Raw genomic sequence first — 27,836 nt, forward strand, 5'->3', positions numbered from 1 at the left:
AGAACCGTAGGATAAATAAAGGGGCATATAAGCAGACAATGAAAACTCTTACAATATTCAATTATTGGGCATCTAACCTTGGTGGCGGCTCTGGTTCTGGACGCCGCCCCCTTTCTTTACACTGAGTCCGCTCTTGTAGCACTGACCCGTGGATCATCGCTGGAGGCTCTGGACTGGGGACCGTCGCTGGAGGCCCCAGACTGGGGACCGTCGCTGGAGGCCCCAGACTGGGGACCGTCACTGGAGACCCCGGGCTGGGGACCGTCGCTGGAGACCCCGGGCTGGGGACCGTCGTTGGCGGTTCCGGTTTGAACTGTCGCAGGACGCTCTGGACTGGGTACTGTCGCTGGATGCTCTGGACTGCCGAGGCGCACTGTAGGCCTGGTGCGTGGTGCCAGCACTGGTGGTACCGGGCTGGGGATACGCACCTCAGGGCGAGTGCGGGGAGGAGGAACAGGACGTACTGGACTGTGGAGGCGCACTGGAGGTCTGGAGTGTACAGCTGACACAACCCGTCCTGGCTGGATGTTAATTTTCACCCTGCAAATGCAGGGCGCTGGCACAAGACGCACTGGGCTGTGCAGAGTCACAGGAGACACAGTACGCAGAGCCGGCGCAGGATTTCCTGGTCCAAGGAGGTATACTGGAGACCAGGAGCGCTGAGCCAGCACCCTCCTTCCTGGCTGGATGCCCATTCTAGCCCGGCAAATGCGAGGACCTGGAATAGAGCGCACCGGGCTAGAATAGCGCACTGGAGACACCGTGCGCTCCACCGCATAACACGGTGCCTGACCAGTAACATGCTCCCCACAGTAAGCACGAGGAGTTGGCTCAGGTCTCCGACCTGACTCATGCAATCTCCTCATGTGCTCCCCCCAAAAAGGCCTCTCGTGCTCCCCCCAAAAATGCCTCTCGAGCTTCCGTGCTAGCCGTGTACCCTCATATCGTCGCTGTTCCTCTATTCTCCGGTATTTCTCCTCATTGTATCGCCATTCTGCTTTTGCTGCCTCTATTTCTTCCTTTGGATGGTGATACTCCCCCGGCTGTGTCCAGGGTCCTGCTCCATCTAATATCTCCTCCCAGGTCCATTTCCGCTGCTCCTCCTTTTCACGCTGCTTGGTCCTGTTATGGTGGGTTGTTCTGTCACGGTCATCATAATGAGGAGACCAAGGCACAGCGTGGTAAGCGTACATAACTCTTTAATGTAAGAGACACTGAACAAAACTATACAAAACAACAAAAATGAACCGTGAAGCTATATGGCTTGTGCAGACAGGCAACTAAACATAGAATAACAACCCACAAAATACCAAAGGAATATGGCTACTTAAATATGGTCCCCAATCAGAGACAACGATAAACAATGCCTCTGATTGGGAACAAATCTAGGCAACCATAGACATGTAAACCCCTAGACATACAAAACCCCTAGACTATGCAAAAACTAAACAAACCACCCTCATCACACCCTGACCTAACCAAAATAATAAAGAAAATAAAGATAACTAAGGTCAGGGCGTGGCAGTTACTATTTTGTCTTATCGCTGCAACTCCCCTACGGATTTGGCAAAGGTCGAGAGCCAAGCTGCACTGCTTCTAAACACACCGCTCGCTTAACCCGGAAGCTATTAAGACTATCCTACCAACAGGACATTAAAATCTTATGTTTCACCGACTCGTGGCTGAATGACGACACAGATAATATACAGTTGATTTATTTAGTAAATACTTTAACTCTATTTCTTGAACTGTATTGTTGGTTAAGCCTTTCACAGTAAGGTCTACCTGTTTGTATTCGGTGCATGTAACAAATACAATTTGATTTGAAGCCAGCTGCACCAATGTGTCGGAGGAAACACTGTCGGCCGAGTCAGCTTGCAGTTGCCCTGCCCGCCACAAGGAGTCACTAGAGCACAATGAGACAAGGACATCCTGGCCGGCCAAACCCTCCCCTAACCCAGACGATTGGGCCAATTGTGCGCCGTCTCTTGCGTCTTCTGGTCACAGCCGGTGGTGACACAGCCTGGGATCGAACCCGGGGCTGCAGTGGTGCCTTAGCACTCACTGTTGAATTTTCAATTTCCAACTTGAGTATTGTTTATGTCCAATGGCCGATGACCACTGTTACGTTTTATCTATAATTTCTCTTCATATGACAAGGATTGAAAAGGAATTGCCAGTATATTGCATGATGATGATGCCTTGTCTAGCTTGCTAGCTAGAATTTAGAAAGTATTATGTTGACATGATCAGTCCAATCAAAGCTACGGTAGATGTAACGTGATTTGAAGTAATTTTATCTTTGGCCAATGGCCTTGAGCCTTCTTGGATGGGCACCTCTAATGTAAGTCTATGGAAGAACGAGCTCTACCTGTAGATTTTGCAGTGACATAGTGTCCCCATGAGTGACAGAACACTGAGCCAATCACAGCGCAACTAGAGAACATTACCAACCCCCACAGAAAGCACTGAGCTAGGCTGAAACACCTCCATTTTTTATTTATTTAACTAGGCAAAGTCAGTTAAGAACAAATGTTTATTTACAATGACAGCCTAGGAACAGTGGATTAACTGCCTTGTTGAGGGGCAGAACAACACATTTTTACCTTGTCAACTCTGGGATTCGATCTAGCAACCTTTCGGTTACTGGCCCAACACTCTAATCACTAGGCTTCCTGCCTTACCCAGAGACCTTATTTGTTCACAATGATAAATATATATTTTTTACATTGTTTGCAAATTGATGTGTGACATATTAATGCCAAAATAACATGCAAAAACTGGCAAAAAAACATATATTACATTTTTTGATTAAAGAGGTGGGGCTCAAAACAGAATGACTCGTCACCACTGACCTCATATATATATATATATATACCATATTGCTTAATTAACATGCCTAGGATATAACGGCTGTCGTGGGAAGAAGGTGAGGACCAAAGCGCAGCGTGGTAAGTGTTCATCTTATTTAATGAAAAAAAAACTGAACAACAAACAACAAAGAAACAACCGAAACAGTTCTGTCTGGTGCAGGCACACAAAGACTGAAAATAACCACCTACCAAAACACAATCGAAAACAGGCTACCTAAATATGGTTCTCAATCAGGGACAACGATTGACAGCTGCCTCTGATTGAGAGCCATACCAGGCCAAACACAGAAATAGAAAATCATAGAAAAACTAACATAGACAACCCACCCAACTCACGCCCTGACCATACTCAAACAAAAGACAAAACAAAGGAACTAAGGTCAGAACGTGACATAGGAAGCGACTCCTCTTCAAAAACAACAGCACGGACATACTGTCTCTTCTCAACATTGAACATTCATGTTGATCTTTGAACCCCAACCACTCTAGCAATTTCCATCGTAATCTTCTCAGCTTCAACTTCAGCAGTGACCCCAGATATAGTGCCCTACTCCGAAAGTCTAAGCAAGTCCCCTCTTTTCCATTGATTCGAATGAGGTTTAATGCGCGCTGCTTTTTATTTTCCAATACACAACAGATCAACACAATTCCACCTCTGGTCACCCTCACAGACCCCACAGGACGCAATTCATTCTTCACCATTTCAGAAATATCGTACATCTTCTTATCCCTAAACCGCACTCCCACTACAACCTGAGAAGTTGGAGCATGAGCCATCTGTTTACTAAACTGCATTATAACTGACATTTTGGCTTTCTTACTCCAACCTTTAGCGACAGTTGTCCATCCAGATTTCTCATCCACTTCACTCTCACTCGCCTCACTGGTAGCTGCATCAGACTCAATCTCGACATATGCCATTTGACATGCGTTCCCTGTCTCTGGGAAAAGAGGTAAAAGGAATCCCCCAGAACTGAACACATTCATAATCACCCCAATTTACATGTCAATTATAATATTTAGCCTACCACATAATCAATTATGTGTCACTTATTTGATTTTAATACATTTCTCTTGTTTTGAATAACTGTTAGGGTCAGAATAAAACCTTTACAAAATAAAACCATCATGACTTTGTTTTAGAATAAGATTCCAGTTCAGTACGACAGATCTGTGTGCAACATTCAAGGGAAATTGTACTGTACTGAATGACCAGTTGAAAAACATTGTGAATATGGTGGCCCAGAGGGCAGTTATGATGTGCTGCACAAGTTTTGCAATGTTTTGGAACGTTCAGATAGAAATATGCCATGTAGAACAAACATGCCTCTCCAACATGTAGAATAAGGAATCATGTCAGCTCTATTCATGGAATTTCTCATTTCTGGCCCAGGGTCACACCCATACTGATCAGGCCTCACCCCGCCACACCCACCAAACGGGAGCAAACGTACCAGGGATGTATGAATTGCGTCTTGCAACAGTAACCGTTTACAGTTTAAGAACCAAACGTGAGCAAACCGATCAAAACGGGGCGGGACCTACCTAAATTTGTCCAGTAGAAAACATATTTCTTTGCTAAATGTTTTGCAACAGAACCGGCGTAATGATATACCCCTGTTGAAGAACGGCAGGAAAAATGTTGGTCGGTTCAAAGTGTCATGCAACGTAGCAAATGTTGATGCAAACTGAGCGCACCCCAGCTTTCATTACAGCCTATTAAACAAATACTGGAACAGTACTTAGCCTATATATTTGGGCAAAAGACCTTCTAACACATAAAGAAACAGGCCTATTATTGTTAGTTTCCTGCTTTGTTATTGAAAGTGCATTTCCGATGCTCCACATCTCATAGGCCTAAGTTTGAATGTTCGCTGAGTAATGAAGGACATATAGATTATTAATGTGACACAGAACTGTTGCTTTTGGAATAGAAATAATATGAAATAGAAAAGAAAACTCAGGAATTCTACTCCAATTTCCACAAGAGCTCCTAATGCACCCCTCAGACAATGACAGCACTGTCCAGCATGGCATAAAAAGGGCTTCAGTCAGTGCTTTGTGCACTCTATGATCCCGAAAGTAAAACATGTTTGTTTTAATTGGAAAGGATGTAAAAGATGCCTAATGTGTATTTCTTTCAGGAAATATTTTATGGTCTAAAAATTACCCGTACCCCTGAAATTACAGTACAGACAATGTTTTCAGGATTTAGAGGAGAATGAGCTGGATTCAATGTCATCTGCCTTTACACTGAATCATGAGGCGTAATGGTGGCTATACAAAGGGAGCAGATAGCAGACGGAAGAATAAGGCTGATTAGACTGCAATGAAGCTCAATATGAAAGCACTCCCAATGACACACAAAAAGCTGTTCTCATCCCTCCAAAATAACTATTTCCCAGCATCTCTGAGTGAGATGATTGTCAGATCACAAATCAACACTGATGTGAACTCTCATTCACATCAGGGGGGGGGGGGGGTCACTAAAATCTTGATCACAGTATGAGGGAACATGGTTAACTTTAGTGTGTACTTCTTGACCTTGTAAGAGTAAAAGACAGGAAAAGATTAGGAGAATATTTACAGTAAATAAAAAGAATAAGGCAAGTTTCTGTCAGATTCTTTTGATTGCATCATTATCGCAAGTGTTCAACATAATTATCAGTGGTGGAAAAAATACCCAACTGTCATACTTGAGTAAAAGATAGATACTCAAGGAAAAGTGAAAGGAAAAGTGAAAGTCACCCATTAAAATACTACTAAAGTTAAAAAGTATTTGGTTTTAAATATACTTAAGTATTAAAAGTAAATGTAGTTGCTAAAATATACTTAAGTATCAAAAGTAAAAGATAATGATTAAAAAAGCTTAGTCCAAATATGCAAGTCAAATTAAGAGCAACTATCTTTCCTCATCATCTCACTCTCTCTGATTTCAAGTGTATCTTTTTTTATCCACCTCACCAAACCTTTTTTTTTACCACTTTTTCTCCCCAATTTCGTCGTATCCAATTGTTGTAGTAGCTACTATCTTGTCTCATCGCTACAACTCCCGTACGGGCTCCGGAGAGACGAAGGTTGAAAGTCATGCGTCCTCCGATACACAACCCAGCCACACAGCACGCATCCAACCCGGAAGCCAGCCGCACCAATGCGCCGGAGGAAACACCGTGCACCTGGCGCACACTGCGCCCAGCCCGCCACAGGAGTCGCTGGTGCGCGATGAGACAAGGACACCCCTACCGACCAAGCCCTCCCTAACCCGGGCGATGCTAGGCCAATTGTGCGTCGCCCCACGGACCTCCCGGTCGCGGCCGGTTACGACAGAGTCTGGGCGCGAACCCAGGAACTCAGCTGGCGCTGCAGTACAGCGCCCTTAACCACTGCTGCCATGAAAAGGTGCAATGACATCTCCGCTAAAACATTAAATATTCAAGTCATTTAGGAAATGCAGAATTATAGTAATTCAGATTGAAATAACAGCAGACATTTTAACCCCCAGAATGTAGCTGTTTACATTGAGCTGTTTTTTTACTCTTTTTAATTACCAATCAACAATATATAGTGTGGGAAATTTTATCAAACCGAGACAATATTTGGGTTATTCCATAGAGACCTTTCTCTGTGCCCTGTATGTGCCCCTAAAGGTAGCATACTATGTTCGTTGCTTGGATTGAACTTTTATACTGCAGAGGGCAGCATTGCACATCCTCTCTAGACCCCTCTCAAACACTGTCGACTACTTCTGCATCTAGCAAAACAATAAAGTGAGCCTCTTATGATTCAAATATTTAAATAATAAATTCAACTTCAATATATAAATTGAAAATTTAATTTGTTGTTCGGTTAAGTCCATGCAGATGTGCCTATTTGGAGAAAATATGTATGTGCTGTGACAGTCAATTTAATTATAGCCTTTTTATTCAGTATGAATCAGTGGCGGTTGGTGCCGTTTAAGATGAGGGAGGATTACTATTTTGTTATGAGTATGGCCTTATTTCTATTTAAGTGATAAGGCCCAAGGGGGTGTGGTACTGCATATGGCCAATATACCATGGCTCGGGGCTGTTCTTACGCACGGCACAATCCAGAGTGCTAGGACACAGCCCTTACCCATGGTATATTGGCCATATATCACAAACCCCTGAGGTGACTTATCGCTATTATAAACTGGTTACCAACATGATTAGAGCAGTAAAAATAATACATGTTTTGTCATATGTAGTTTACTACATAGGTGCACACAGGTCGAGAGAAAGATTTGAGGTGACAGACAGTAACTTTTTCAATATCGCCTTGCACACCCTTGCCTGTATCTCAAATCAAATCAAATGTATTTATATAGCCCTTCGTACATCAGCTGATATCTCAAAGTGCTGTACAGAAACCCAGCCTAAAAGCCCAAACAGCAAGCAATGCAGGTGTTGAAGCACGTTGGCTAGGAAAAACTCCCTAGAAAGGCCAAAACCTAGGAAGAAACCTAGAGAGGAACCAGGCTATGAGGGGAGGCCAGTCCTCTTCTGGCTGTGCCGGGTGGAGATTATAACAGAACATGGCCAAGATGTTCAAATGTTCATAAATGACCAGCACGGTCAAATAATAGGTCTGGGACAGGTAGCACGTCCGGTGAACAGGTCAGGATTCCATAGCCGCAGGCAGAACAGTTGAAACTGGAGCAGCAGTACGGCCAGGTGGACTGGGGACAGCAAGGAGTCAACATGCCAGGTAGTCCTGAGGCATGGTCCTAGGGCACAGGTCTTCCGAGAGAGAGAAAGAAAGAGAGAATTAAAGAGAGCATACTTAAATTCACACAGGACACCGGATAAGACAGGAGAAGTACTCCAGATATAACAAACTGACCCTAGCCCCTGACACAAACTACAGCAGCATAAATACTGGAGGCTGAGACAGGAGGGTCAGGAGACACTGTGGCCCCATCCGATGATACCAAACAGGAAGGATATAACCCCACCCACTTTGCCAAAGCACACTAGAGGGATATCTTCAACCACCAACTTACCATCATGAGACAAGGCCGAGTATAACCCACACAGATCTCCGCCACGGCACAACCCAAGGGGGGGCGCAAACCCAGGCAGGAAGATCACATCAGTGACTCAACCCACTCAAGTGACGCACCCCTCCTAGGGATGGCATGAAAGAGAACAAGTAAGCCAGTAACTCAGCCCCTGTAATAGGGTTAGAGGCAGAGAATCCCAGTGGAAAGAGGGGAACCGGCCAGGCAGAGACAGCAAGGGCGGTTCGTTGCTCCAGAGCCTTTCCGTTCACCTTCACATTCCTGGGCCAGACTACACTCAATCATATGACCCACTGAAGAGATGAGTCTTCATTCAGTAAAGACTTAAAGGTTGAGACCGAGTTTGCGTCTCTCACATGGGTAGGCAGACCATTCCATAAAAATGGAGCTCTATAGGAGAAAGCCCTGTCTCCAGCTGTTTGCTTAGAAATTCTAGGGACAATTAGGAGGCCTGCGTCTTGTGACCGTAGCGTACGTGTAGGTATGTACGGCAGGACCAAATCAGAGAGATAGGTAGGAGCAAGCCCATGTAATGCTTTGTAGGTTAGCAGTAAAACCTTGAAATCAGCCCTTGCCTTGACAGGAAGCCAGTGTAGGGAGGCTAGCACTGGAATAATATGATCACATTTTTTGGTTCTATTCAGGATTCTAGCAGCCGTATTTAGCACTAACTGAAGTTTATTTAGTGCTTTATCTGGGTAGCCGGAAAGTAGAGCATTGCAGTAGTCTAACCTTGAAGTAACAAAAGCATGGACACATTTTTCTGCATATTTTTTGGACAGAAAGTTTCTGATTTTTGCAATGTTACATAGATGGAAAAAAGCTGTCCTTGAAACAGTCTTGATATGTTCGTCAAAAGAGAGATCAGAGTCCAGAGTAACGCCGAGGTCCTTCACAGTTTTATTTGAGATGACTGTACAACCATTAAGATTAATTGTCAGATTCAACAGAAGATCTCTTTGCTTCTTGGGACCTAGAACAAGCATCTCTGTTTTGTCCGAGTTTAAAAGTATAAAGTTTGCAGCCATCCACTTCCTTATGTCTGAAACACAGGCTTCTAGCGGGGGCAATTTTGGGGCTTCAGCATGTTTCATTGAAATATACAGCTGTGTGTCATCCGCATAGCAGTGAAAGTTAAAATTATGTTTTCGAATGACATCCCCAAGAGGTAAAATATATAGTGAAAACAATAGTGGTCCTAAAATGGAACCTTGAGGAACACAGAAATTTACAGTTGATTTTTCAGAGGACAAGCCATTCACAGAGACAAACTGATATCTTTCCGACAGATAAGATCTAAACCAGGCCAGAACTTGTCCGTGTAGACCAATTTGGGTTTCCAATCTCTCCAAAAGAATGTGGCGATCGATGGTATCAAAAGCAGCACTAAGGTCTAGGAGCACGAGGACAGATGCAGAGCCTAGGTCTGACGCCATTAAAAGGTAATTTACCACCTTCACAAGTGTAGTCTCAGTGCTATGATGGGGTCTAAAACCAGACTGAAGCATTTCGTATACATTGTTTGTCTTCAGGAAGGCAGTGAGGTGCTGCGCAACAGCCTTTTCTAAAAATTTTGAGAGGAATGGAAGATTCGATACACTACACGACACTATACTACACTGACTGTGACTAGTGGCAGACTCCACTAAGCGGGCAGGCAGGCTAACAGCCTGCTGCCTTGCCTGCACCCTGTTTTATTGTGGAGCTAGAAGAGTTAGAGTCTTGTCTATGCTGGTAGATTGGTGCCGACATGGATAACAATATCTCTATACTCTCTATACTCGCCAGTTTTAGCTTTAGCCAGCACCATCTTCAGATTAGCCTTAACATCGGTAGCCCTGCCCCCTGGTAAACAGTGTATCTAACTGTTGTAGGGTGTAATGTCCAACAGTTTCAAACAAGAGTTTCTATTGGACAAATTCAGGTATTTTTATCCTTGTTTCGTTCCGTTTGCTTCCGTTGTCCACCCTTTGATTGGGTGGACAACATGTCAGATCATACTGTAAGAGCTCCATTAGTTTGGAGGATGTCCTCTGGAAATTGTCATAATTACTGTGTAAGTCTATGGAAGGGGTGAGAACCATGAGCCTCCTAGGTTTTGCGTTGAAGTCAATGTACCCAGAGGAAGACAGAAGCTAGTTGTCCTCCGGCTACACCATGGTGCTACCCTACAGAGTGCTGTTGAGGCTACTATAGACCTTCATTGCAAAACAGCAAGTTTTAATAAATTATTTCATGGCGTGATTATATTTAGTATAGTTTTATCTAAAAATCATAACTTTTTTACATGTTTTACTATTTTTTTTAAATGAAGTTCACTGGGGAGGATGGTCCTCCTCTTCCTCCTCTGAGGAGCCTCCACTGGTATGAAAATACAAATATTACATCACATTTAAGATTAGATTTAGATTTAAGATTTAGATTCAATTTAACATTTGATAAAACTTGTTAATCTGAACAGAGGTAACAGTTTGTATGCACCCCTCCAGATAGACCTTACAGTGGTTCGTTCTAAATAAAGGAACTCAAGTTGTGAAATAAAAGTACATAAACTCAGGTCTGTTTGCTAGCTGGGGTCCATGTGTAGGCTGACAATCGTAATAAAAAACAGGTGAGGGCTGGAGCTGGTGATTGGTGCTGGATGTTAGCCGTTCTTTTATGGCTTGGCAGCTGCATGTTGCTCCTGCACCCCCATTTCATCAAGACAAAAATCTATTTTTTTATACTCCAAGATGCTACAGTGGTTTAAGTGTGAAAAAAGAGGTGAAATCAAATCCTTTCTGCAAACAGAAAAAGGTCAGAGATGACGTACGGAGTGAGGGAGTGACTATATTCCTAAGTGGGTAAATTCTATTTGTAGCTTTTCTTGTTGTTTACATTCTACACTCCAAACCCAAGAAACTAAATAAATATGGAGGCTTGGACAACCTCTTATGTCACTACAGTGGTATTTTTGTGTCTCTACTGTGCACTGAAAAAGCAACTGAGTGATATATTGTGTATTTAATTTGACATTTTTTTATATCTGTGTAGTGCAAAACATCTACAATAACTTTCAACTGCATGTACACATTCACAATGCAGGTCTCCAGTCGGGATGCATGTTGTGCGTGTCAACAGAAGTAACCTGTAAACCAGTAAAACCACAGAGGGTAAAACCACAAATATTCTGCATATTTGTAGACATATACTGTATACAGTACACAAGTGACCAATGAATGACTACTAGTATAGTAACACTTATTCTGCAGTGTTTTTGTTCCAATATCATATGCTGCATTAGAGGTAATTACAGATGTTAAACTGTCACGACTTCCGCCGAAGTCGGTCCCTCTCCTTGTTCGGGCGGCGTTCGGCGGTCGACGTCACCGGCCTTCTAGCCATCGCCAGTCCACTTTTCATTTTCCATTTGTTTGGTCTTTGTTTTACACACCTGGTTTCAATTCCCCAATTACATATTCATTATTTAACCCTCTGTTTTCCCCATGATTCTTGTGCGTGTTTGTTTTATGTATTTCGGTCCTTTCGTGTGGGCTTGGCATAACTACATGTATTTGGTCATTTTGAGTAAAGTTAAGTTGTGTTACTCATCTCTGCTGTCCTACGCCTGACTCCTCTGCACAAGCTACACCCAGACCTTTTACATAAACACAGGACATACATTCAGTACAGTAAAGAAAACAGATTTAATGAGATCAGAAATATATATATTTTTAAAGTCTCATCATTTATTTGTACTCTGCTCCAGTCAGTGACAGAAGGGCACCAATAAAGTGTGCCAAGACATCAGACAACTATTTTGAGAGTTACAGAACATTTTTATAGGGTTCTTTAGGGACAAACAGTAGGAGCATGAAAAGACTTCATAAAGAGTTGACTGGTTTACTATTGGAGTGTGAGGTTGTGGGGAAATACAGTTGCCACACTGGCAGTGGAAGTCTCTGTGTGGGATATCAACAAATAGGGCAAGTAAGAGAGAGGCTTGCCAAAATCACAACTGGGTGGGTGTGTGTGGATGGAAAGTGATGAGGTTAGAGCAGGATGTTTGATCCACTGTGTAGAGCTGCATGAGAAACAGATTTGACTGTTATATTATCATGTTTTAAATAAAAATGTGTGTTTTTAATAGGACATTGAGAATGCTGTGTCATGTTCTGAAGTGCAGGATTAGGGCCACTTCTGAATTGAGTTGCGAATTGCTCTTTAGTTCCAATAAAACATTTGATTTTGAATTGAACACTCCGCAGGAAGCAGAATTGGAAATTATTTACTGTAATTCTTAAAAACTCACGTTAAGGGAATTGCGTGAGATGTTTCCTATCTATTGCATGTGAAAGTGAAATGAAATTGCCTCTGTTATAAATAACGCATTATCATTATGAAGCCAGCAATGCAAAGATGATTATGCTCCTCAAACTAAACACAGCTGGAAACTACAGTTATGTTAAAGTAATGATTAACTCTCTCAGGGAGTAAAGGAACGAGGCACTAACTGACACTACATTTATTTTTCTGGAGTTACTGATTGTTGGCCCATAAACAGCACATCATATATGTCCACCCAGAAGTCAACCTCAGGAACAAGCTATAAAGCATGAGAATGATTGTACAAGTTATATTTAGAAACCACTCACCTCTATCCACCGGCTAATGTTTCTCTAGTGGTGAGCTGCCTTGAAATGTCAAACATACTTCAAAAACCTTATAATTACTGACTATATTTTACATAGCTGTACTGTACAATAAATCAACATTGAGTTGTCTGACTATAACTAGTAACATAAATTGTCATTAGAGGCTCAGGAGTTACAAAAATAAATGTTCTATTTATTCATTTCCTGTGAACAGCGTCCACTACGGATCAATGGGAATTATTCTATAAAGATTACACAGATCACCATTCACTGAAGGCAGATTAGTCATACTGTACTGTACTACAGTGTGTCAAATTTAAGAGGGTTATACTATAACAGCATTCATCTGGTGGAACTGATTTCTACATATTTTTGCTCATTATTTTATTCAGTAGCAGGTATAATATTAGCTGTAGCTACAAATCTCATTTCACAAACCAGCACCTCTGAGATGACAATGTATTGATTCTTGTGTGGGTCTGTAAGAGTGCGGTCTTTTCATGTTGTTTAACACTCCTGTAGAAGTGAACAGTTGGCGTCTTTGCCAGTAGACTCCTTTGCAACACTGCCTTGTGAATTCTGACAGCGTTCTGATGCATGCCTCTTCTCTCTGGAGAGCAGTGCAGAACTCAACGAGGCCATCAGCAGCTTGTTCTATATCAGACCTGGTCCTCTTCCTGGAAATGTCCTTTCAGTCCAACCCTACTGGTCACTCAGCAGAATATATATTCTTTTACCTTTATTTAACTAGGCAAGTCAGTTAAGAACAAATTCTTATTTACACCGAATGGTGGTGATAGTGGGGATTGTGTGTTGTGTGTCACCACTACACTACAGTGCATACAGTTTATTAACCATGGCTATGCACTAACAAAGGAGGCTAGCGTGAAATGTATATTTCAAAATAAATAATTTTATGGATAAAGGTAAATCTGTCTGTCATGTTAGATTCCCCTGTCTCTGTTCCATATTTAAGTTTGTCTGTACCACTTAGAGCTATAATATTCAACGATCTCTTTGTATGTTGACAGACCATAGGTTAGTCAGCAGCATTAGTTGACCAGCATTAGTTCAAATGCGTTATCCGAAGCAAATTCCTTTCAGACTAAACTATTGAGGAAAATATACTGAATTTGAACTGGTTTCTAAATCTCAACCACTTACATAAAGCACCCCACAGAGGGTATGTTTACATTAGGGTAAGTAAGGGTGACTGACAGAGACCTTTCAGCTGGGATTGACCACATCTGTGGCAGGCATGGGGGAAATGCATCCCAGGAAGTGAGATTGAGATCAACACACACAAAGTTACTCTTTGTCTGCTCTACCTAGCACACAGCCAGTGGGCCCAAGTAGTTTAACATAAGGGCTTGCTCAGCTTTCATTCTTTACTGCTCCTGCCTGGAAAAGATTTCTGCAAATATTGTTTTTGAAATATTGAATGAGTGCCTGAATTCTGTGGATAGACGAACATGTGTAGGTAGGGTTGCAAAATTCCAGGAACTTTCAATAAATTCCCTGGTTTGAGGATTCTGTATTTCCTGCTTATTCCCGAGAATCCTCCAACCTGGATTTCCGGAAAAGATGGGAATTTGACATTTTGCAACCTTAAACATGTGTAACAGTTGTATAATGTATATACATTATACCGTGGTATTGTTGAATACTCCTTTCTGATTGCCTTGAAGGGCATTCTAGAGCATAGAAATACAAAAAGCTTTACTACTGAATACCCTGAAGATTAGTAATGCCTTTACAAACAAATGTTGATCCAGGACAGTAAGAAAGTACCCTCTTGGCCATCCATCACAGAATAGCAGTATTTTCCAGAACATTGACAGTGATAGGACAAAGCTTTTCTAACAACCTCAGGTAGCGCTTTATACACTACTGTATTATGAACAGCAGCAATCAATGGAGAACTGATATTTAAGGTTTTCTTGAAACAGATAATGGCGATACTGAATGTTCAGCAAAAAGACATGAATGAATCACATTTATTTATAAAGCCCTTCTTGAATGAATGAATGAATGAATGCTCTGTCTTTTCAGAATTTACCATTGATTTATTCATAAATGTAAATAAATAATGCATATTTCGGCTGTCTCACCCTTTTCGGTTCAGGCTATGACATTTTCTGACACACTCCTGGCCAGCCAGGCTTGAACTGTAAAAATCTATGAATAAAGACTATACTATATATTTTGCATCAGGAAAAATACAACAGCCATCAAAACATAATAGTTAAAAAAAATATGCATACAAAATCAAATAAAAACAATACATTTTAAATATCATAGAATGAAAACATTTACTATGCATGCTCATTACTGTATATATTTTTCTGTTCTGATACAAATATTTTTTTTAATTTATTTATATTTTTTTTACATTAAACTTATTTACAACATATTATATACATCAAATAAACAAGCTTAAAGATACACTGTTTAAATGTATATCTTTTATAGGTTGTTCAGCTTGGCAAGAGAAGGAAACCACAAGTAATGTGATTACTGGCTGTGAAATGACAAGTGCTCTTTTTCATTGCCAGTGTCCTTGCAATGTGAATTCAAATGACTGCAAATACTCTGAATGCTTTGCCACCTGAGGGATTCTGTAGGCTGGGGGGAGAATGAACACTGGTGTTAGTTTGGATTCAGCTAAGAACAGTTTACACCGTCAAGCCAAGGTATATGACACTGATACTAGTCTACATCTACATACTGTATCAGCAAAGGGAAGGAGTTTTTTCTCATCACAATAGCTGACCAGGAAAAACTCCTGGTCCCTAGCCATTATACATCCAAAAGCATTTGGAACAAAGTAAAAACCCCACAATTGACCTGTATTTCCCTTCCAAATCCCTTACCTTTCTGAAGAGATTCCATTCTGATAGCTACCGCTGTACTGTCTCCTCTTGTCCACGGGTTGCACATCCAAGTAGCCTCCTGAGTCATTCTGAATGACACCAGCATGGATGGCTGCTCGACATATACTGGATTTCTATAAAAAACAAGGTAGATTAGCATAGCACAAACGTCAGTTCTATGGAGAGAAATATAATCTGTATAGAAGGCCATTGTCAGACAGACTTACATCCGAATAATATTGTGTTCCAATGACTCTGGCACGGGTCTCATGCAGACAATTGCGGGGGCAATACAACCTGGTGAAGGAAAATTGCCACGATCACAGTAGTCAATCAATCAAATGTATTTATAAAGCCCTTCTTACATCAGCTGATGTCACAAAGTGCTGTAAAGAAACCCAGCCTAAAACTCCAAACAGCAAGCAATGCAGGTGTAGTCTATACCTATCCAAACCAATCAACTTTACAGAAGAAGATTATCACGTTTGGTTTATGAGAGTGAACTCTTTCTTTACCTTGGACAGTGCCGTACAGGTCTTTTGTAGGGACAGAACCGTGCAACAGTGGTCCCACACGGTACTGCCTTTACTGAGAAGCAAAGATGCCACAATGTCATTTGAAAAATACATGCATTATTGAGACAAAGGTGAAACGAGATCAGACATACCTGGTACAGAGAATACTTTGAAAGCATTTGCACTCCTGTTCATCCTGTAAATTTGAATAATTTGGTGTGAAAACGTGACTTGCTGCTTTATTATAAACAAACATAATAGTGAAGTTGCATCCCAAATGGCATCAACTTCCCTATGGGCCCTGGTCAAAAGTAGTGCACTGCATACAGAATTGAGTGCCATTTGAGACAAAGCTGTGTAAAATTAACTCACCCAAGAGACTGAATTCCATTTTTGTATGACTTTGTGAAATGTGGTTTTCTTCCTTGTCTTGTAACATCCAGCCAGCCTCCATCGTTGTCTATTACTCCAGCATGTAAACCAGCTCCACAAACACTTGATTGCTGAAAAATGAAACATGTTTCACTACTCTTTATATGCTATGAAAGGGACATGGCATTTTCCAGGAAGAAGCCTTGTAGTTTTTGAACTTTTGTAGGCTTTTTGAATGGTCATCAATGGGCAAAAATGCAGCCCAATGGTCTTCAGCGCAACAAAAAAAAAAGAATAAAAAGGCATCTGGCAGAAGTAAATTCATCTCAAACACAAATATGATTTCATATACATCTTAAATTACTGTGTTTTCACAAAATCTATGAGCCCGTTCTAAAGACAGGACCCAGATTTTTGACGTAGTACAAAGTCAATTGCATAGCTCATGTAACCTTTATTTAACTAGGCAAGTCCGTTAAGAACAACTTCTTATTTACAATGATGGCCTACCCCAGCCAAACCTGGATGACACTGGGCCAATTGTACCCCACCCTATGGGACTCCCAGTCACGGCCGGATTTGATACAGCCTGGATTTGTACCAGGGACTGTAGTGACACCTCTTACACTGACATGCAGTGCCTTAGACCGCTGCGCCACTTAGGAGCCCTAAAGAGGGAAGGTTTTGGCTTTCCCTAATTATTTTAATTAGATAATAAAAATACATCAATAAAATGACTGAAGTTGTACCGTTATTTTATATCTAGTATCCCACAACTCATGCAGTTGGAATACATTTTTAAAAGTAATAGATAGTGTTTTCTGTTCGTACCATATCATAATACGCAGTCCCTATGACTTTTCCTGGGCTGGACAAGCATCCAGGAGGACACTCGTACCTGTAGGAAGAAATAACATTTCAAACTCAGTTTTGACCCATTCACAGAAATGAGTGAGAATGGTTAAGTGTAGGGTAATTAAAAAGGTATTCCATGGCTAGCTATTGTAACTTTGGTAATTTATACTAGAATAAATAAAAAAAATGTATCCATAATGTCCTTTTTTTATATCTGTATCCATATTGTCCATGAGTTTCTACTTGATAGACCATATGGTTCAAGATAAAATACCCTAATTAACGTAACAAAAATCAAATCAACAATGGCATTATTTTCAATTAACTCTGCAAATCAAATATTTGCCACATGCTTCGTAAACAACAGGTATAGACTAACAGTGAAATGCTTACTTCCTTTTTCAAAAATGCACAGTTAAAGAAAAGATTTAAACAGAAAGTGACGAGGAATAAATACACAGTGAATAATGAGTAAAAAAAACATGGCTATATACAGGGAGTAACAGTACTGAGTCGATGTGCAGGGGTATGAGGTAAGAGGTAGCTATGTACATATAGGTAGGGTTAAAGTGTTCAGGATCCTATTGTTTCCAGACTTGGTTCACTGGTACCACTTGCCATGCAGTAGCAGAGAGAACAGTCTATGGTTTGGGTGGCTAGAGTCTTTGACAATATTTTGGGCCTTCCTCTGACACCGCCTGGTATAGAGGTTCTGGAGGGCAGTGAGCTCGGCCGCAGTGATGTACTGGGCCAGGTGTGGACCTTCTGTAGCGCCTTGCATTCGGGTACCTTGCACTTGCCTTACCAAGCGGTAATGCAGCCAGTGAAGATGCTCTCAATGGTACTTTTTGAGGATCTGAGGGCTCATGACAAATCTTTTCAGCCTCCTGAGGGGGATGAGGTGCTGCGTGCAATCTTCACAACTGTGTGGGTGTGGACCATGTTAATTTCTTAGTGATGTGGACACTGAGGAACTTGAAGCTCTTGACCTGCTCTATTACAGCCCCATCAATGTGGACGGGGGTGTGCTCGCTCCTTCATTTCCTATATTCCACGATCAGCTCCATTGTCTTGCTGATGTTGAGGGATTGGTTGTTGTTCTGGCACCACACTGCCAGGTCTTTGACCTCCTGCCTATAGGCTGCCTCATTGTTGTCGGTGAACAGTCTTACCAAATCAAATCAAAACAAATGTATTTATATAGCCCTTCGTACATCAGCTGATATCTCAAAGTGCTGTACAGAAACCCAGCCTAAAACCCCAAACAGCAAGCACTGTTGCTTCGTCAGAAAATGTAATGATGGTGTTGGAGTCATGCACCGCCACGCAGTTGTGTGTGAACAGGGAGTAAAAGAGGAGACTAAGCACACACCCCTGAGGGGCCCCCATGTTGATGGTCAGCGTAGCAGATGTGTTGTTGCCTACCCTTGCTCAGTGATTATCTTGGAGGGGACTACAGTGTTGAATCCTGAGCAGTAGTCAATGAACAGCATTCTCACAAATGTATTGCTTTTGTCCAGGTGGGTGTGGGCAGTGTGGAGTGCAATAGAGATTGCGTCATCCATGGCTCTGATAGGACTCCCAACTATTAACTTTGCCACCAGTTTGGCCACAAAACATTGATGACTCCTCCCTTGCACACAGAAACGTGTACAAAGCTCTCCCTTGCCCTCTATTTGGCAAATCTGACCATAATTATATCCTCCTGATTCCTGCTTACAAGCAAAAACTAAATTAGGAAGCACCATGAGGCAGATGCTAAACTACAGGACTGTTTGTGAAGGCACGGACTGGAATATGTTCCGGGATTCTTCCAAAGGAATTGAGGAGTATACCACATGAGTCACTGTGCATCAATGACGCCGTCTCCACAGCGACTGTGCGTACATACCCCAACCAGAAGCCATGGATTATAGGCAAAATCCGCACTGAGTTAAAGGGTAGAGCTGCTGCTTTCAAGGAGCGGGACTATAACCATGAAGCTTAAAAGAAATCCTGCTATGCCTTCCGATGAACCATAAAACAGGCAAAGCATCATTTGACAAGCATCCGACGCTCGTCAGATGTGGCAGGGCTTGCAAACTATTACAGACTACAAAGGGAAGCACAGCCGAGAACTGCAAAGTGACACGAGCATACCAGACAAGCTAAATAACCATGCTCGCGTCGAAGCAAGTAACAGTGAAACATGCATGAGAGCATGCTCTGACCAACTGGCAAGTGTCTTCACAGACATTTTCAAACTCTCCCTGTCTGAGTCTGTAATACCAACATGTTGTTTCAAGCAGACCACCATAGTCCCTGTGCCCAGGAGCACTAAGGTAACCTGCCTAAATGACTACCGGCCCATAGCACTCACGTCTGTAGCCATGAAGTGCTTTGAAAGGCCGGCCATGGCTCACATCAATACCATTATCCCAGAAACCCTAGACTCACTCCAATTTGGATACCGCCCCAACAGATCCACAGATGATGCAATCTCTATTGCACTCCAGACCTGGACAAAAGGAACACCTATGTGAGAATGCTATTCATTGACTACAGCTCAGCGTTCAACACCATAGTGCCCTCGAAGGTCATCACTAAGCTAAGGACCCTGGAACTAAACACCTCCCTCTGCAGCTGGATCCTGGACTTCCTGACGGTCCGCCCCCAGGTGGTAAGGGTAGGTAACAACACATCCGCCACGCTGATCCTCAACATGAGGGCCACTCAGGGGTGCGTGCTCAGTCCCCTCCTGCACTCCCTGTTCACTCATGACTGCACGGCCAGGCACGACTCAAACACCATCATTAAGTTGCCGATGACAACAGTGGTAGGCCTGATCACAGACAATGATGAGACAGCCCATAGGGAGGTGGTCAGAGACCTGACCATGTGGTGCAAGGACAACAACCTCTCCCTCAACGTGATCAAGACAAAGGAGTTGATTGTGGACTATAGGAAAAGGAGGACCGAGCACACCCCCATTCTCATCGATGGGGTTGTAGTGGAGCATGTTGAGAGCTTCAAGTTCCTTGGCGTCCACATCACCAAGGAACAAACATGGTCCAAGCACACCAAGACAGTCGTGAAGAGGGCACGCCAAAACCTATTCCCCATCAGGAGACTGAAAAGATTTGGCATGGTTCCTCAAAAGGTTCTACAGCTGCACCATCGAGAGCATCCTGACGGGTTGCATCACTGCCTGTTATGGCAACTGCTCGGGCTCTGACCACAAGGCACTACAGAGGGTAATGCATACGGCCCAGAACATCACCGGAGCAAAGATTCCGGCAAAGATTCCAGGACCTCTATACCAGGCGGTGTCAGAGGCAGGGCCCTAAAATTTCTCAAAGACTCCAGTCACCCTAGTCATATACTGTTCTCTCTGCTACCGCACGGAAAGCGGTACCGGAGCGCCAAGTCTAGGTCCAATAGGCTTCTAAACAGCTTCTACCCCCCAAGCCATACGACTCCTGAATATCTAATCAAATGGCTACCCAGACTAACTGCATTGTCCCCCCCATTTCTACGTTGCTGCTACTCTCTGTTATCATCTATGCATAGTCACTTTAATAACTCTACCTACATGTACATATTACCTCAATACCGGTACCCCGCATATTGACTCTGTACTGGTATCCCCTGTATATAGCCTCGCTATTGTTATTTTACTGCTGCTCTTTAATTATTTGTTACTTTTAATCTCTTACTTTTTGGGGAGGTATTTTCTTTAAAAAAGGTTACATTTAATTTGTACAAAAAAACAGCATCGTTGATTAAGGGCTTGTAAGTAAGCGTTTCACTGTGAGGTCTACACATGTTTTATTCGGCACATGTGACAAATAACATTTGATTTGTAAACCTAGGTAAGTGACAACATCCACTTTAGGAACAACTTAAGCCTACCTATTACAAGTGGTTTCTTTACAACGATCACGCAGCTTTGTCTCACAGTCCATCTGTTGACCTTTGAAAATAAGAAAAACAATTTCACTTAGACCTTCTGGCAGTGGTACAAAATATAGACTTTTATCCTACTGTATAATGACATTGTGTATTAGAAACAGTGTCAAATTTGTGATAAATTCTTACACATTTGCACTGTGCTGACCACCTCATTCCTCTCCATGTTGTCATTGGGTGATGGTATTGGGGGTTGCGGTCTCGACCTTGGCTCTTGGGCCCTCGGCTCTGGCTCGATGTAGTTTGTCTCCTCTAGTTCAGGGGCAGGACGTCGATCTAATCCGTTCTCTGAAAAAGAACAAGTGTCACATCACATGTAATATAGTCTGCAAAACAAAATGTATAAAACCAACCAATTTGTTATGGCACAACTTTTTTCTGAAAGCAGCCGACCTGTATAGCAGAGATTATCCCTACAGCCTCCACCGTAGCTGGGCGGACAGGCAGAGCACGGGCTGCCATGTTTGTATGGGGCATGCCCCCACCAGTTTCCCCTGCACACAAATGACATCATAAAACACACTGAACCTTTTGACCCAATCCTTCCCAGTTCCCATACACTACATAACATACAGCAGTTGAAAATAAGAATCTGTGGGGGGGACATAAGAACAATTAAAAAAACTTTCAAACTTACGGCGGTGAGTAGTTGCAAACCAAGTACACAGCTTTAGTCCAAATCATGCCCCACACATTCATGTTGTAGCATATATTAATAGCACATCCAATATGGCTGCTTGTTGCCCAAACCATCTGCAAAGACAACAAAGTAGCTACCTTCAGTTAGTAGTCCTATCAGACTTCTCTGACCTTAAATAAGGTTTTATGATATTGTTATAGGAAACTCTTACCTGTGTGTAGTGAGTGCAGACAGGACCAGAGCATCTGAAGGGGCAGTGTGGGTTACACTCCTGTGGATAGGGATAGCTGTAGTCTCTCACTTCATCATACCAGGCCTGGACGTGAAATGTTGGTGGTCGGTCTCTGAGGAAAGTAGAAACTAAACTATTTAAATAACTAGGGTTTCCCAAACTCGGTCCCGGGGCCTCCCAGGGTTGCATGTTTAGTTTTTGTTGCCCTTGTACTACACAGCGGATTCAAATAATCAAAGCTTGATGAGTTGATTATTTTAAATCAGCTGTGTAGTGCTAGGGCAAAAAAACTAAATATGCACTCATGGGAGGCCCTGGGACCGAGTTTGGGAAACCCTAAACTAGACACAACCCACAGCATTATACAGTATCAGTACTCACTGTACAGTCTAGTCACACATTGGTTGCCTCATGAATTTATAGGACCCCGCAACATGTTAGGAAAAGGGCATACAGTATAACTGTATAATGACATATACATAAAATAAATCTGGTCATCTCCAGATACTATACAGACCTTCCCCAGTGTGCACCCAGGTTTTGTCCAATCTGAGTTAGCATGTGTTGTGGTCCATGCTCCCACAGGCAGGTGTGTGCCCAGTGCTCGGCACTCCTCTCCAGATCTGTATCCCAAACCTTTGAAATGCCAAAGTCAGAGTTATTCTAATAAGATAAAGACATATCTGCAGGCACATCAGATTGGTGCTAGTGCTACTGATACTAATACAAGCTGTCTTAAGTGTATTACTCTTGAAAGACAAAACTCTTGATAAACAAAAATTGTAAATACAAATTCTAACATTCTTCACAGAAAGTGTTTCGGGGGCCCTGATGGCAATTTTAGTATTACTGGTCTCTTTGCCTCAACTCTCCACTGGGCACAGACGTCAATTCAATGTCTATTCTACGTTGGTTCCACATCATTTCATTGAAATGACGTGGAAACAACGTTGATTCAATCAGTGTGTGCCCAGTGGGTCTGCACTAAAGTGCAACAACCTACATGATCGAGATCTTATAAACGGGTCAAGTGAAGTTAAAAACGATCATCTATTTGTGCACCACTTGTTTCTTACAAAGAACTACATAGATATGACTTGAGGAATTCTAACGTTTCAGCCAAGTTGTAGTAAAATTGTCCATTAGAAGAATAGGTGTAGTGTGCTGCTGTTCTGCTGTTTAACTGCACTAACACCCATCAAGGTTAATTGAAAAATGTGCCAGTCAGCTGCCCTGTACAGTCCTAATGTCTTCCATGTGTAGAACATTACATTAGTGATATCTGCATTCTGCACTGCTAAGGGTTAAAGCAACGGGCTTGAGGCCAATGGACATGCTTGACTGCAATGGACATACCATAGGCCTGCAATACAATATATGCCATTTAGCAGACATTTTTATCTAAAGCGACTGACAGTCATGCGTGCATATATTTTACATATGGGTGGTCCTGGGAATCGAACTGACCACCCTGGCAGCGCAAACGCCATGCTCGAACAACTGAGCCACAGTGTATCCACACAGGATACAAATCTCCATTTATGCATGGAAATCGTCCAAATTAACCACCATACTTCAAAGGATGATGCTCAACTGTTACACGTTTGAATCAACACAGATCCAGCTTTGTTGCCAAATGAAATGCAAAGAAAGACACTAATATTTGAAGATGTGAGTTGAAATGGTTGAGGCAGAGTGCACGATAACAGCGGAGGTGAGAGCTGGCCGCTTACCAAGGCAGGGGGCAGAGCTTGAGGTTTGGCAGGGCCAGTAACACACTGGCTTTATTGCTTGGCTGTCGGTCAGGCTTGTTTTTAGGTTTTGATCTATTTGAGCACTCTGTGCTCCCAGAACTTGGTGTGAAACCTCTGAGTTGGCCCTGACTTTGCAGATGTGCTCTGCTGAACCCCATGGATGGTTGAATTGGTTTGAAAATGTTCCAGATTCTCAAGCCTAGATGTCTTGAGTCGTTGAGCAAGTCTCATTAGCTAAGATGAAGTATCAGTGCAAAATAACTAACTAACACTTGCTTCAATCTCTAGTACTGTACAATCTCCTTCTACGTTCTCCAGTATGGGCAAGTCATATTCCAATTGCCTTCAGTTCATCTTAGGATGACCTAAATATAACAGAAATGTGTGATGCAGACACAGCAGGTCCTGGTTTAGCTTACCATATATTCCATATTTGAAGCTTGAGGATAAACTTGACCTCTCAGGTTGTTGTGCAAATCAAGTATGAGGTGCATATCACCCTCAGTGATGGCTCTCTTCCCTCGCTGTTTGGACACCCACCACTCATCATCTTTGTTCATATACTTCTCCAGTAACAACTCCAGGTGAGTAGAGTTAGGGATCACCATAGAAAGTACTGTTTGCACAAAGAATAGCAGCCCAAACCCTCGTAGCCAGTCCTGAGTTCCACACTTCATGATGACTGATCAGCCTCTCAAGCCTCCAATACACAAATCTGTATTCTGTTGGCTAAACAAGAGACAAAGTAAAATACAAGCATTCAGAGATCTGTAATCCATTGTATACTATTTGTTATTGATTAATACATTCACTTGAATGTGAGTACTGATGATTTATCACATCTTTAGCACATGGATATCATACACTAGAACTGATACTGTACATATATATTTGGTGTATTTTAAGTGCATGATAGTAGGTCAATTGAACTGTTCGCACAATTTCTCACAAGGAAACCATGTACGTTTTTGCCAAGCACATGCAATATTTCATGACCATGCATATTGCATGTGAAATTCTCTCACAGGCTGACAAGGCAAGTCTCATCTGATCCTGTTATAGTCTAGTAAACCCGACCCACCGTAGTAGCTTTGATACATTGTTGGAGGCAACAAGTCTGCCTAGACAGGCTATTCCTGTTATAATACAAAACAGTATTTTCGTTATCCCAATGACGAATATAACATTTACAAATGATTTACCTTTTACCGAACACTGTTGTTTAATCTGGTCAACTATCCTCAGGAAACAATGTCCAACTCCAAAAGTTTTATTGCAGCCGAATGAAAGCTACTCTTCATACATCCTAAGATTTATGACATCTCTCATAACAGGAGCCAAAACTTTCGTACGGGTAAAGTATCATACATCCAACAAAAAGTCTAGAGTTACCTGTATCATATCTCAAATACGAGCGCTCCCTGCATTTATATGCCAAATTTGGATTTAGCAATACGTTACGCGGCAGACCACGCCTCCTCCAGAGCGTTCGCAGGTTGAACTATTTAAAGACTGGTTCTGATTCCAGCCATCCCACTCAAAGTGACTGCAAGGTAAACTTTGGGCAATGACAGCCCACTCATATGTAAATTCAGTAGTTCTTTAGAATAGTATTTATGTATTTTATGTTTTCTTTTAAGATGTGATTTTTTTCAATTATAACATTTAATTCAGTCTTTTTCGCTGAATGATCCATTACTGTATTTTCCAAGCAGATTTCCAACCCCCCCAAAATCACTGGCTATGTTCTTGCAAGCCTCAATAGCTTTGTGCCTGCATCCATGACACTAAGAAAAGTTTTGCACTGTCCTTGTTCTCCTCCTGCAGGCCTACTCTCTGCCATTTTATGGAGCATGACCCCACTGAGCTCTGCAGATCAAATCATTCAAAATCATCAAAGCTGATAAGGCTTTTTGCACTTCAGTCAGCATCAACCCAAGTTCCAGACACAAGTTATTTTTCTCGGGTGGGTATAATGAGCATTTTCACAGGAGAAAGCTGGCATCCTCTATGTAGAGGACAAGCTTTGCTCCCTGCTTTATGAGTGCATTCCTGGGGATCAGATTCTCAGAACCTTAGGTCATGCTGACTTCAACCCTGCATTCCTACTAAGACTTCTAGAGGAATCAACCCACATCACCGAGAAATGTAAACTCAGCTGGAAGAAATGAAGCCAGTGTCCACCTAACAGAGGTAACAAGTTGCTGTACAGTGCCATGGTTGCTTTCAGGGGACTGCATTGATGGGGACACTTGTACAAGCAAAGACATTTTGGGTGCCTGAGTACCTCTGCCAATTTAAAGTTGCCTACTAGGGGAAATGACATCGCATTGATAGTCCTCTTCAGTGATTTATAGTAGAAAGGCAGACACTCCCATGCTAGGGGTCAATTAGGTTCTAGCACTGCAAGACTCCAAGTCAGTGAGGAGCCGAACAGGTCCAAGAGATCATTGGCTTATGGCTGGGCCTAAACAAATGATCTGTGATGAGGTTGACCAGGGACATACTTTTTCATCATATTTAGCAGTGTACAAAACATTTCAGCAGGTAGTCGACATTGTGTCAAAGTAACTTTATCCTATGTAGTTTCCCCTAGTATTCCTTTCATTCCTTGTCTTTATAGGACTTAGTTATTTACTAAATGTATATTAGAACCAGTCTTCAAATCAGGACATAGTTGAATATTCACAAAGGAATATTCCACTGCAGGCTGAGTTTACTTTATCAGGCTCGCCCTCTGGTGTTTTTTTTCCTCACTACAACTGCTGCTAACATCTCTGCTCATGCATTTGGACATCCCAATCACTTTCTCTAGCAAGAAATCAAGTTCACGATTCTTATACACTCAGTTACAGTATATACCAGTCATTATTCTGTAACTTTTGTAAAAGACAATAGCAATTATATGGACACAAAACTAAATGGAATTCAATGGTGTAAAAATATGTTGCATCCTGTATCTAAAGTACATGTTATCAATGTTCTGGACAACTTTCAGACATACACTGCCATTTAAAAGTTTGGGGTCACTTAGAAATGTCCTTGATTTTGAAAGAAGAAAAAAAAAGAAGAAGAATTCTCCGTTAAAATAACATCAAATTGATCAGAAATACAGTGTAGACATTGCTAATGTTGTAAATGACTATTGTAGCTGGAAACATAAGGGTTTTTATTGAATATCTACATAGGCATACAGAGGCCCATTATCAGCAACCATCACTCCTGTGTTCCAATGGCACGTTGTGTTAGCTAATCCAAGTTTATAATTTTAAAAGGTTAATTGATCATTAGAAAATCCTTTTGCAATTATGTTAGCACAGCTGAAAGCTGTTGTTCTGATTAAAGAAGCAATACATCTGTCCTTCTTTAGACTAGTTGTGTATCTGGAGCATCAGCATTTGTGGGTTCGATTACAGGCTCAAAATGGCCAGAAACGAACTTTGTTCTGAAACTCGTCAGTCTATTCTTGTTCTGAGAAATGAAGGCTATTCCATGAGAGAAATTGCCAAGAAACTGAAGATCTCGTACAACGCTGTGTACTACTCCCTTCACAGAACAGTGCAAACTGGCTTCAACCAGAATAGAAAGAGGAGTGGGAGGCTCCGGTGCACAACTGAGCAAGAGGACAAGTACATTAGAGTGTCTAGTCTGAGAAACAGACGCCTCACAAGTCTTCAACTGGCAGCTTCATTAAATAGTACCCACAAAACACCGGTCTCAACGTCAACAGTGAAGAGGCGACTCCGGGATGCTGGCCTTCTAGGCAGAGTTCCTCTGTCCAGTGTCTGTATTATTTTTCCGATCTTAATCTTTTCTTTTTATTGGCCATTCTGAGATATGGCTTTTTCTTTGCAACTCTGCATAAAGGCCAACATCCCGGAGTCACCTCTTCACTGTTAACGTTGAGACCGGTGTTTTGTGGTTACTATTTTTTATCCTTTTAGGGCTAGGCGTCCTGCTAGCGGGACAACTTCCGGTGAAACTGGAGGGCGCACAATTCGAATAAATAAAACATTTAGGTACATATAAGTGTCTTACATCGGCTGAAAGCTTAAATTCTTGTTAATCTAACTACATTGTCCGATTTACAGTAGCTATTACA

General features: G+C 42.1%; 1 protein-coding gene across 2 annotated transcripts; it reads right to left on the reverse strand.

The window, feature by feature from the left end:
* Positions 1 to 14,588: 14,588 nt before the first annotated feature.
* crispld1b (cysteine-rich secretory protein LCCL domain containing 1b) lies at positions 14,589 to 25,228 on the reverse strand. Of its 2 annotated transcripts, none has more exons than XM_021589405.2 (15): positions 25,127 to 25,228; positions 24,154 to 24,463; positions 22,498 to 22,616; positions 21,960 to 22,092; positions 21,746 to 21,861; positions 21,502 to 21,602; positions 21,238 to 21,396; positions 21,052 to 21,112; positions 17,137 to 17,203; positions 16,306 to 16,436; positions 16,086 to 16,129; positions 15,934 to 16,006; positions 15,646 to 15,715; positions 15,419 to 15,552; positions 14,589 to 15,170 (listed from the first exon to the last, which is right to left on the reverse strand). In XM_021589405.2, the coding sequence occupies exons 2-15, from the start codon at positions 24,409 to 24,411 to the stop codon at positions 15,119 to 15,121; spliced, it is 1,518 nt and encodes a 505-aa protein (XP_021445080.2). In that variant the 5' UTR covers positions 24,412 to 24,463; positions 25,127 to 25,228; the 3' UTR covers positions 14,589 to 15,118. The 2 variants fall into 2 exon arrangements, with proteins under 2 accessions (XP_021445080.2, XP_021445079.2); XM_021589404.2 differs by having other exon boundaries at positions 24,937 to 25,183.
* Between the last annotated feature and the right edge of the window lie 2,608 nt (positions 25,229 to 27,836).

This window comes from Oncorhynchus mykiss, chromosome 28 (assembly GCF_013265735.2).
Source record: "Oncorhynchus mykiss isolate Arlee chromosome 28, USDA_OmykA_1.1, whole genome shotgun sequence".
Taxonomy (NCBI): Eukaryota; Metazoa; Chordata; class Actinopteri; order Salmoniformes; family Salmonidae; genus Oncorhynchus; species Oncorhynchus mykiss.

Bases quoted from the DNA above. Each gene is read 5' to 3' on its own strand.
- crispld1b (XM_021589405.2), bottom strand. From the start codon at position 24,411: ATGAAGTGTGGAACTCAGGACTGGCTACGAGGGTTTGGGCTGCTATTC. The intron at 21,397-21,501 runs GTCGGCTGCTTT...GTTCTTTTTCAG, and splicing joins GGATAATCTCTGCTATACAG to AGAACGGATTAGATCGACGT. The intron at 16,437-17,136 runs GTACGAACAGAA...TTCATTTTTCAG, and splicing joins GGACTGCGTATTATGATATG to CAATCAAGTGTTTGTGGAGC.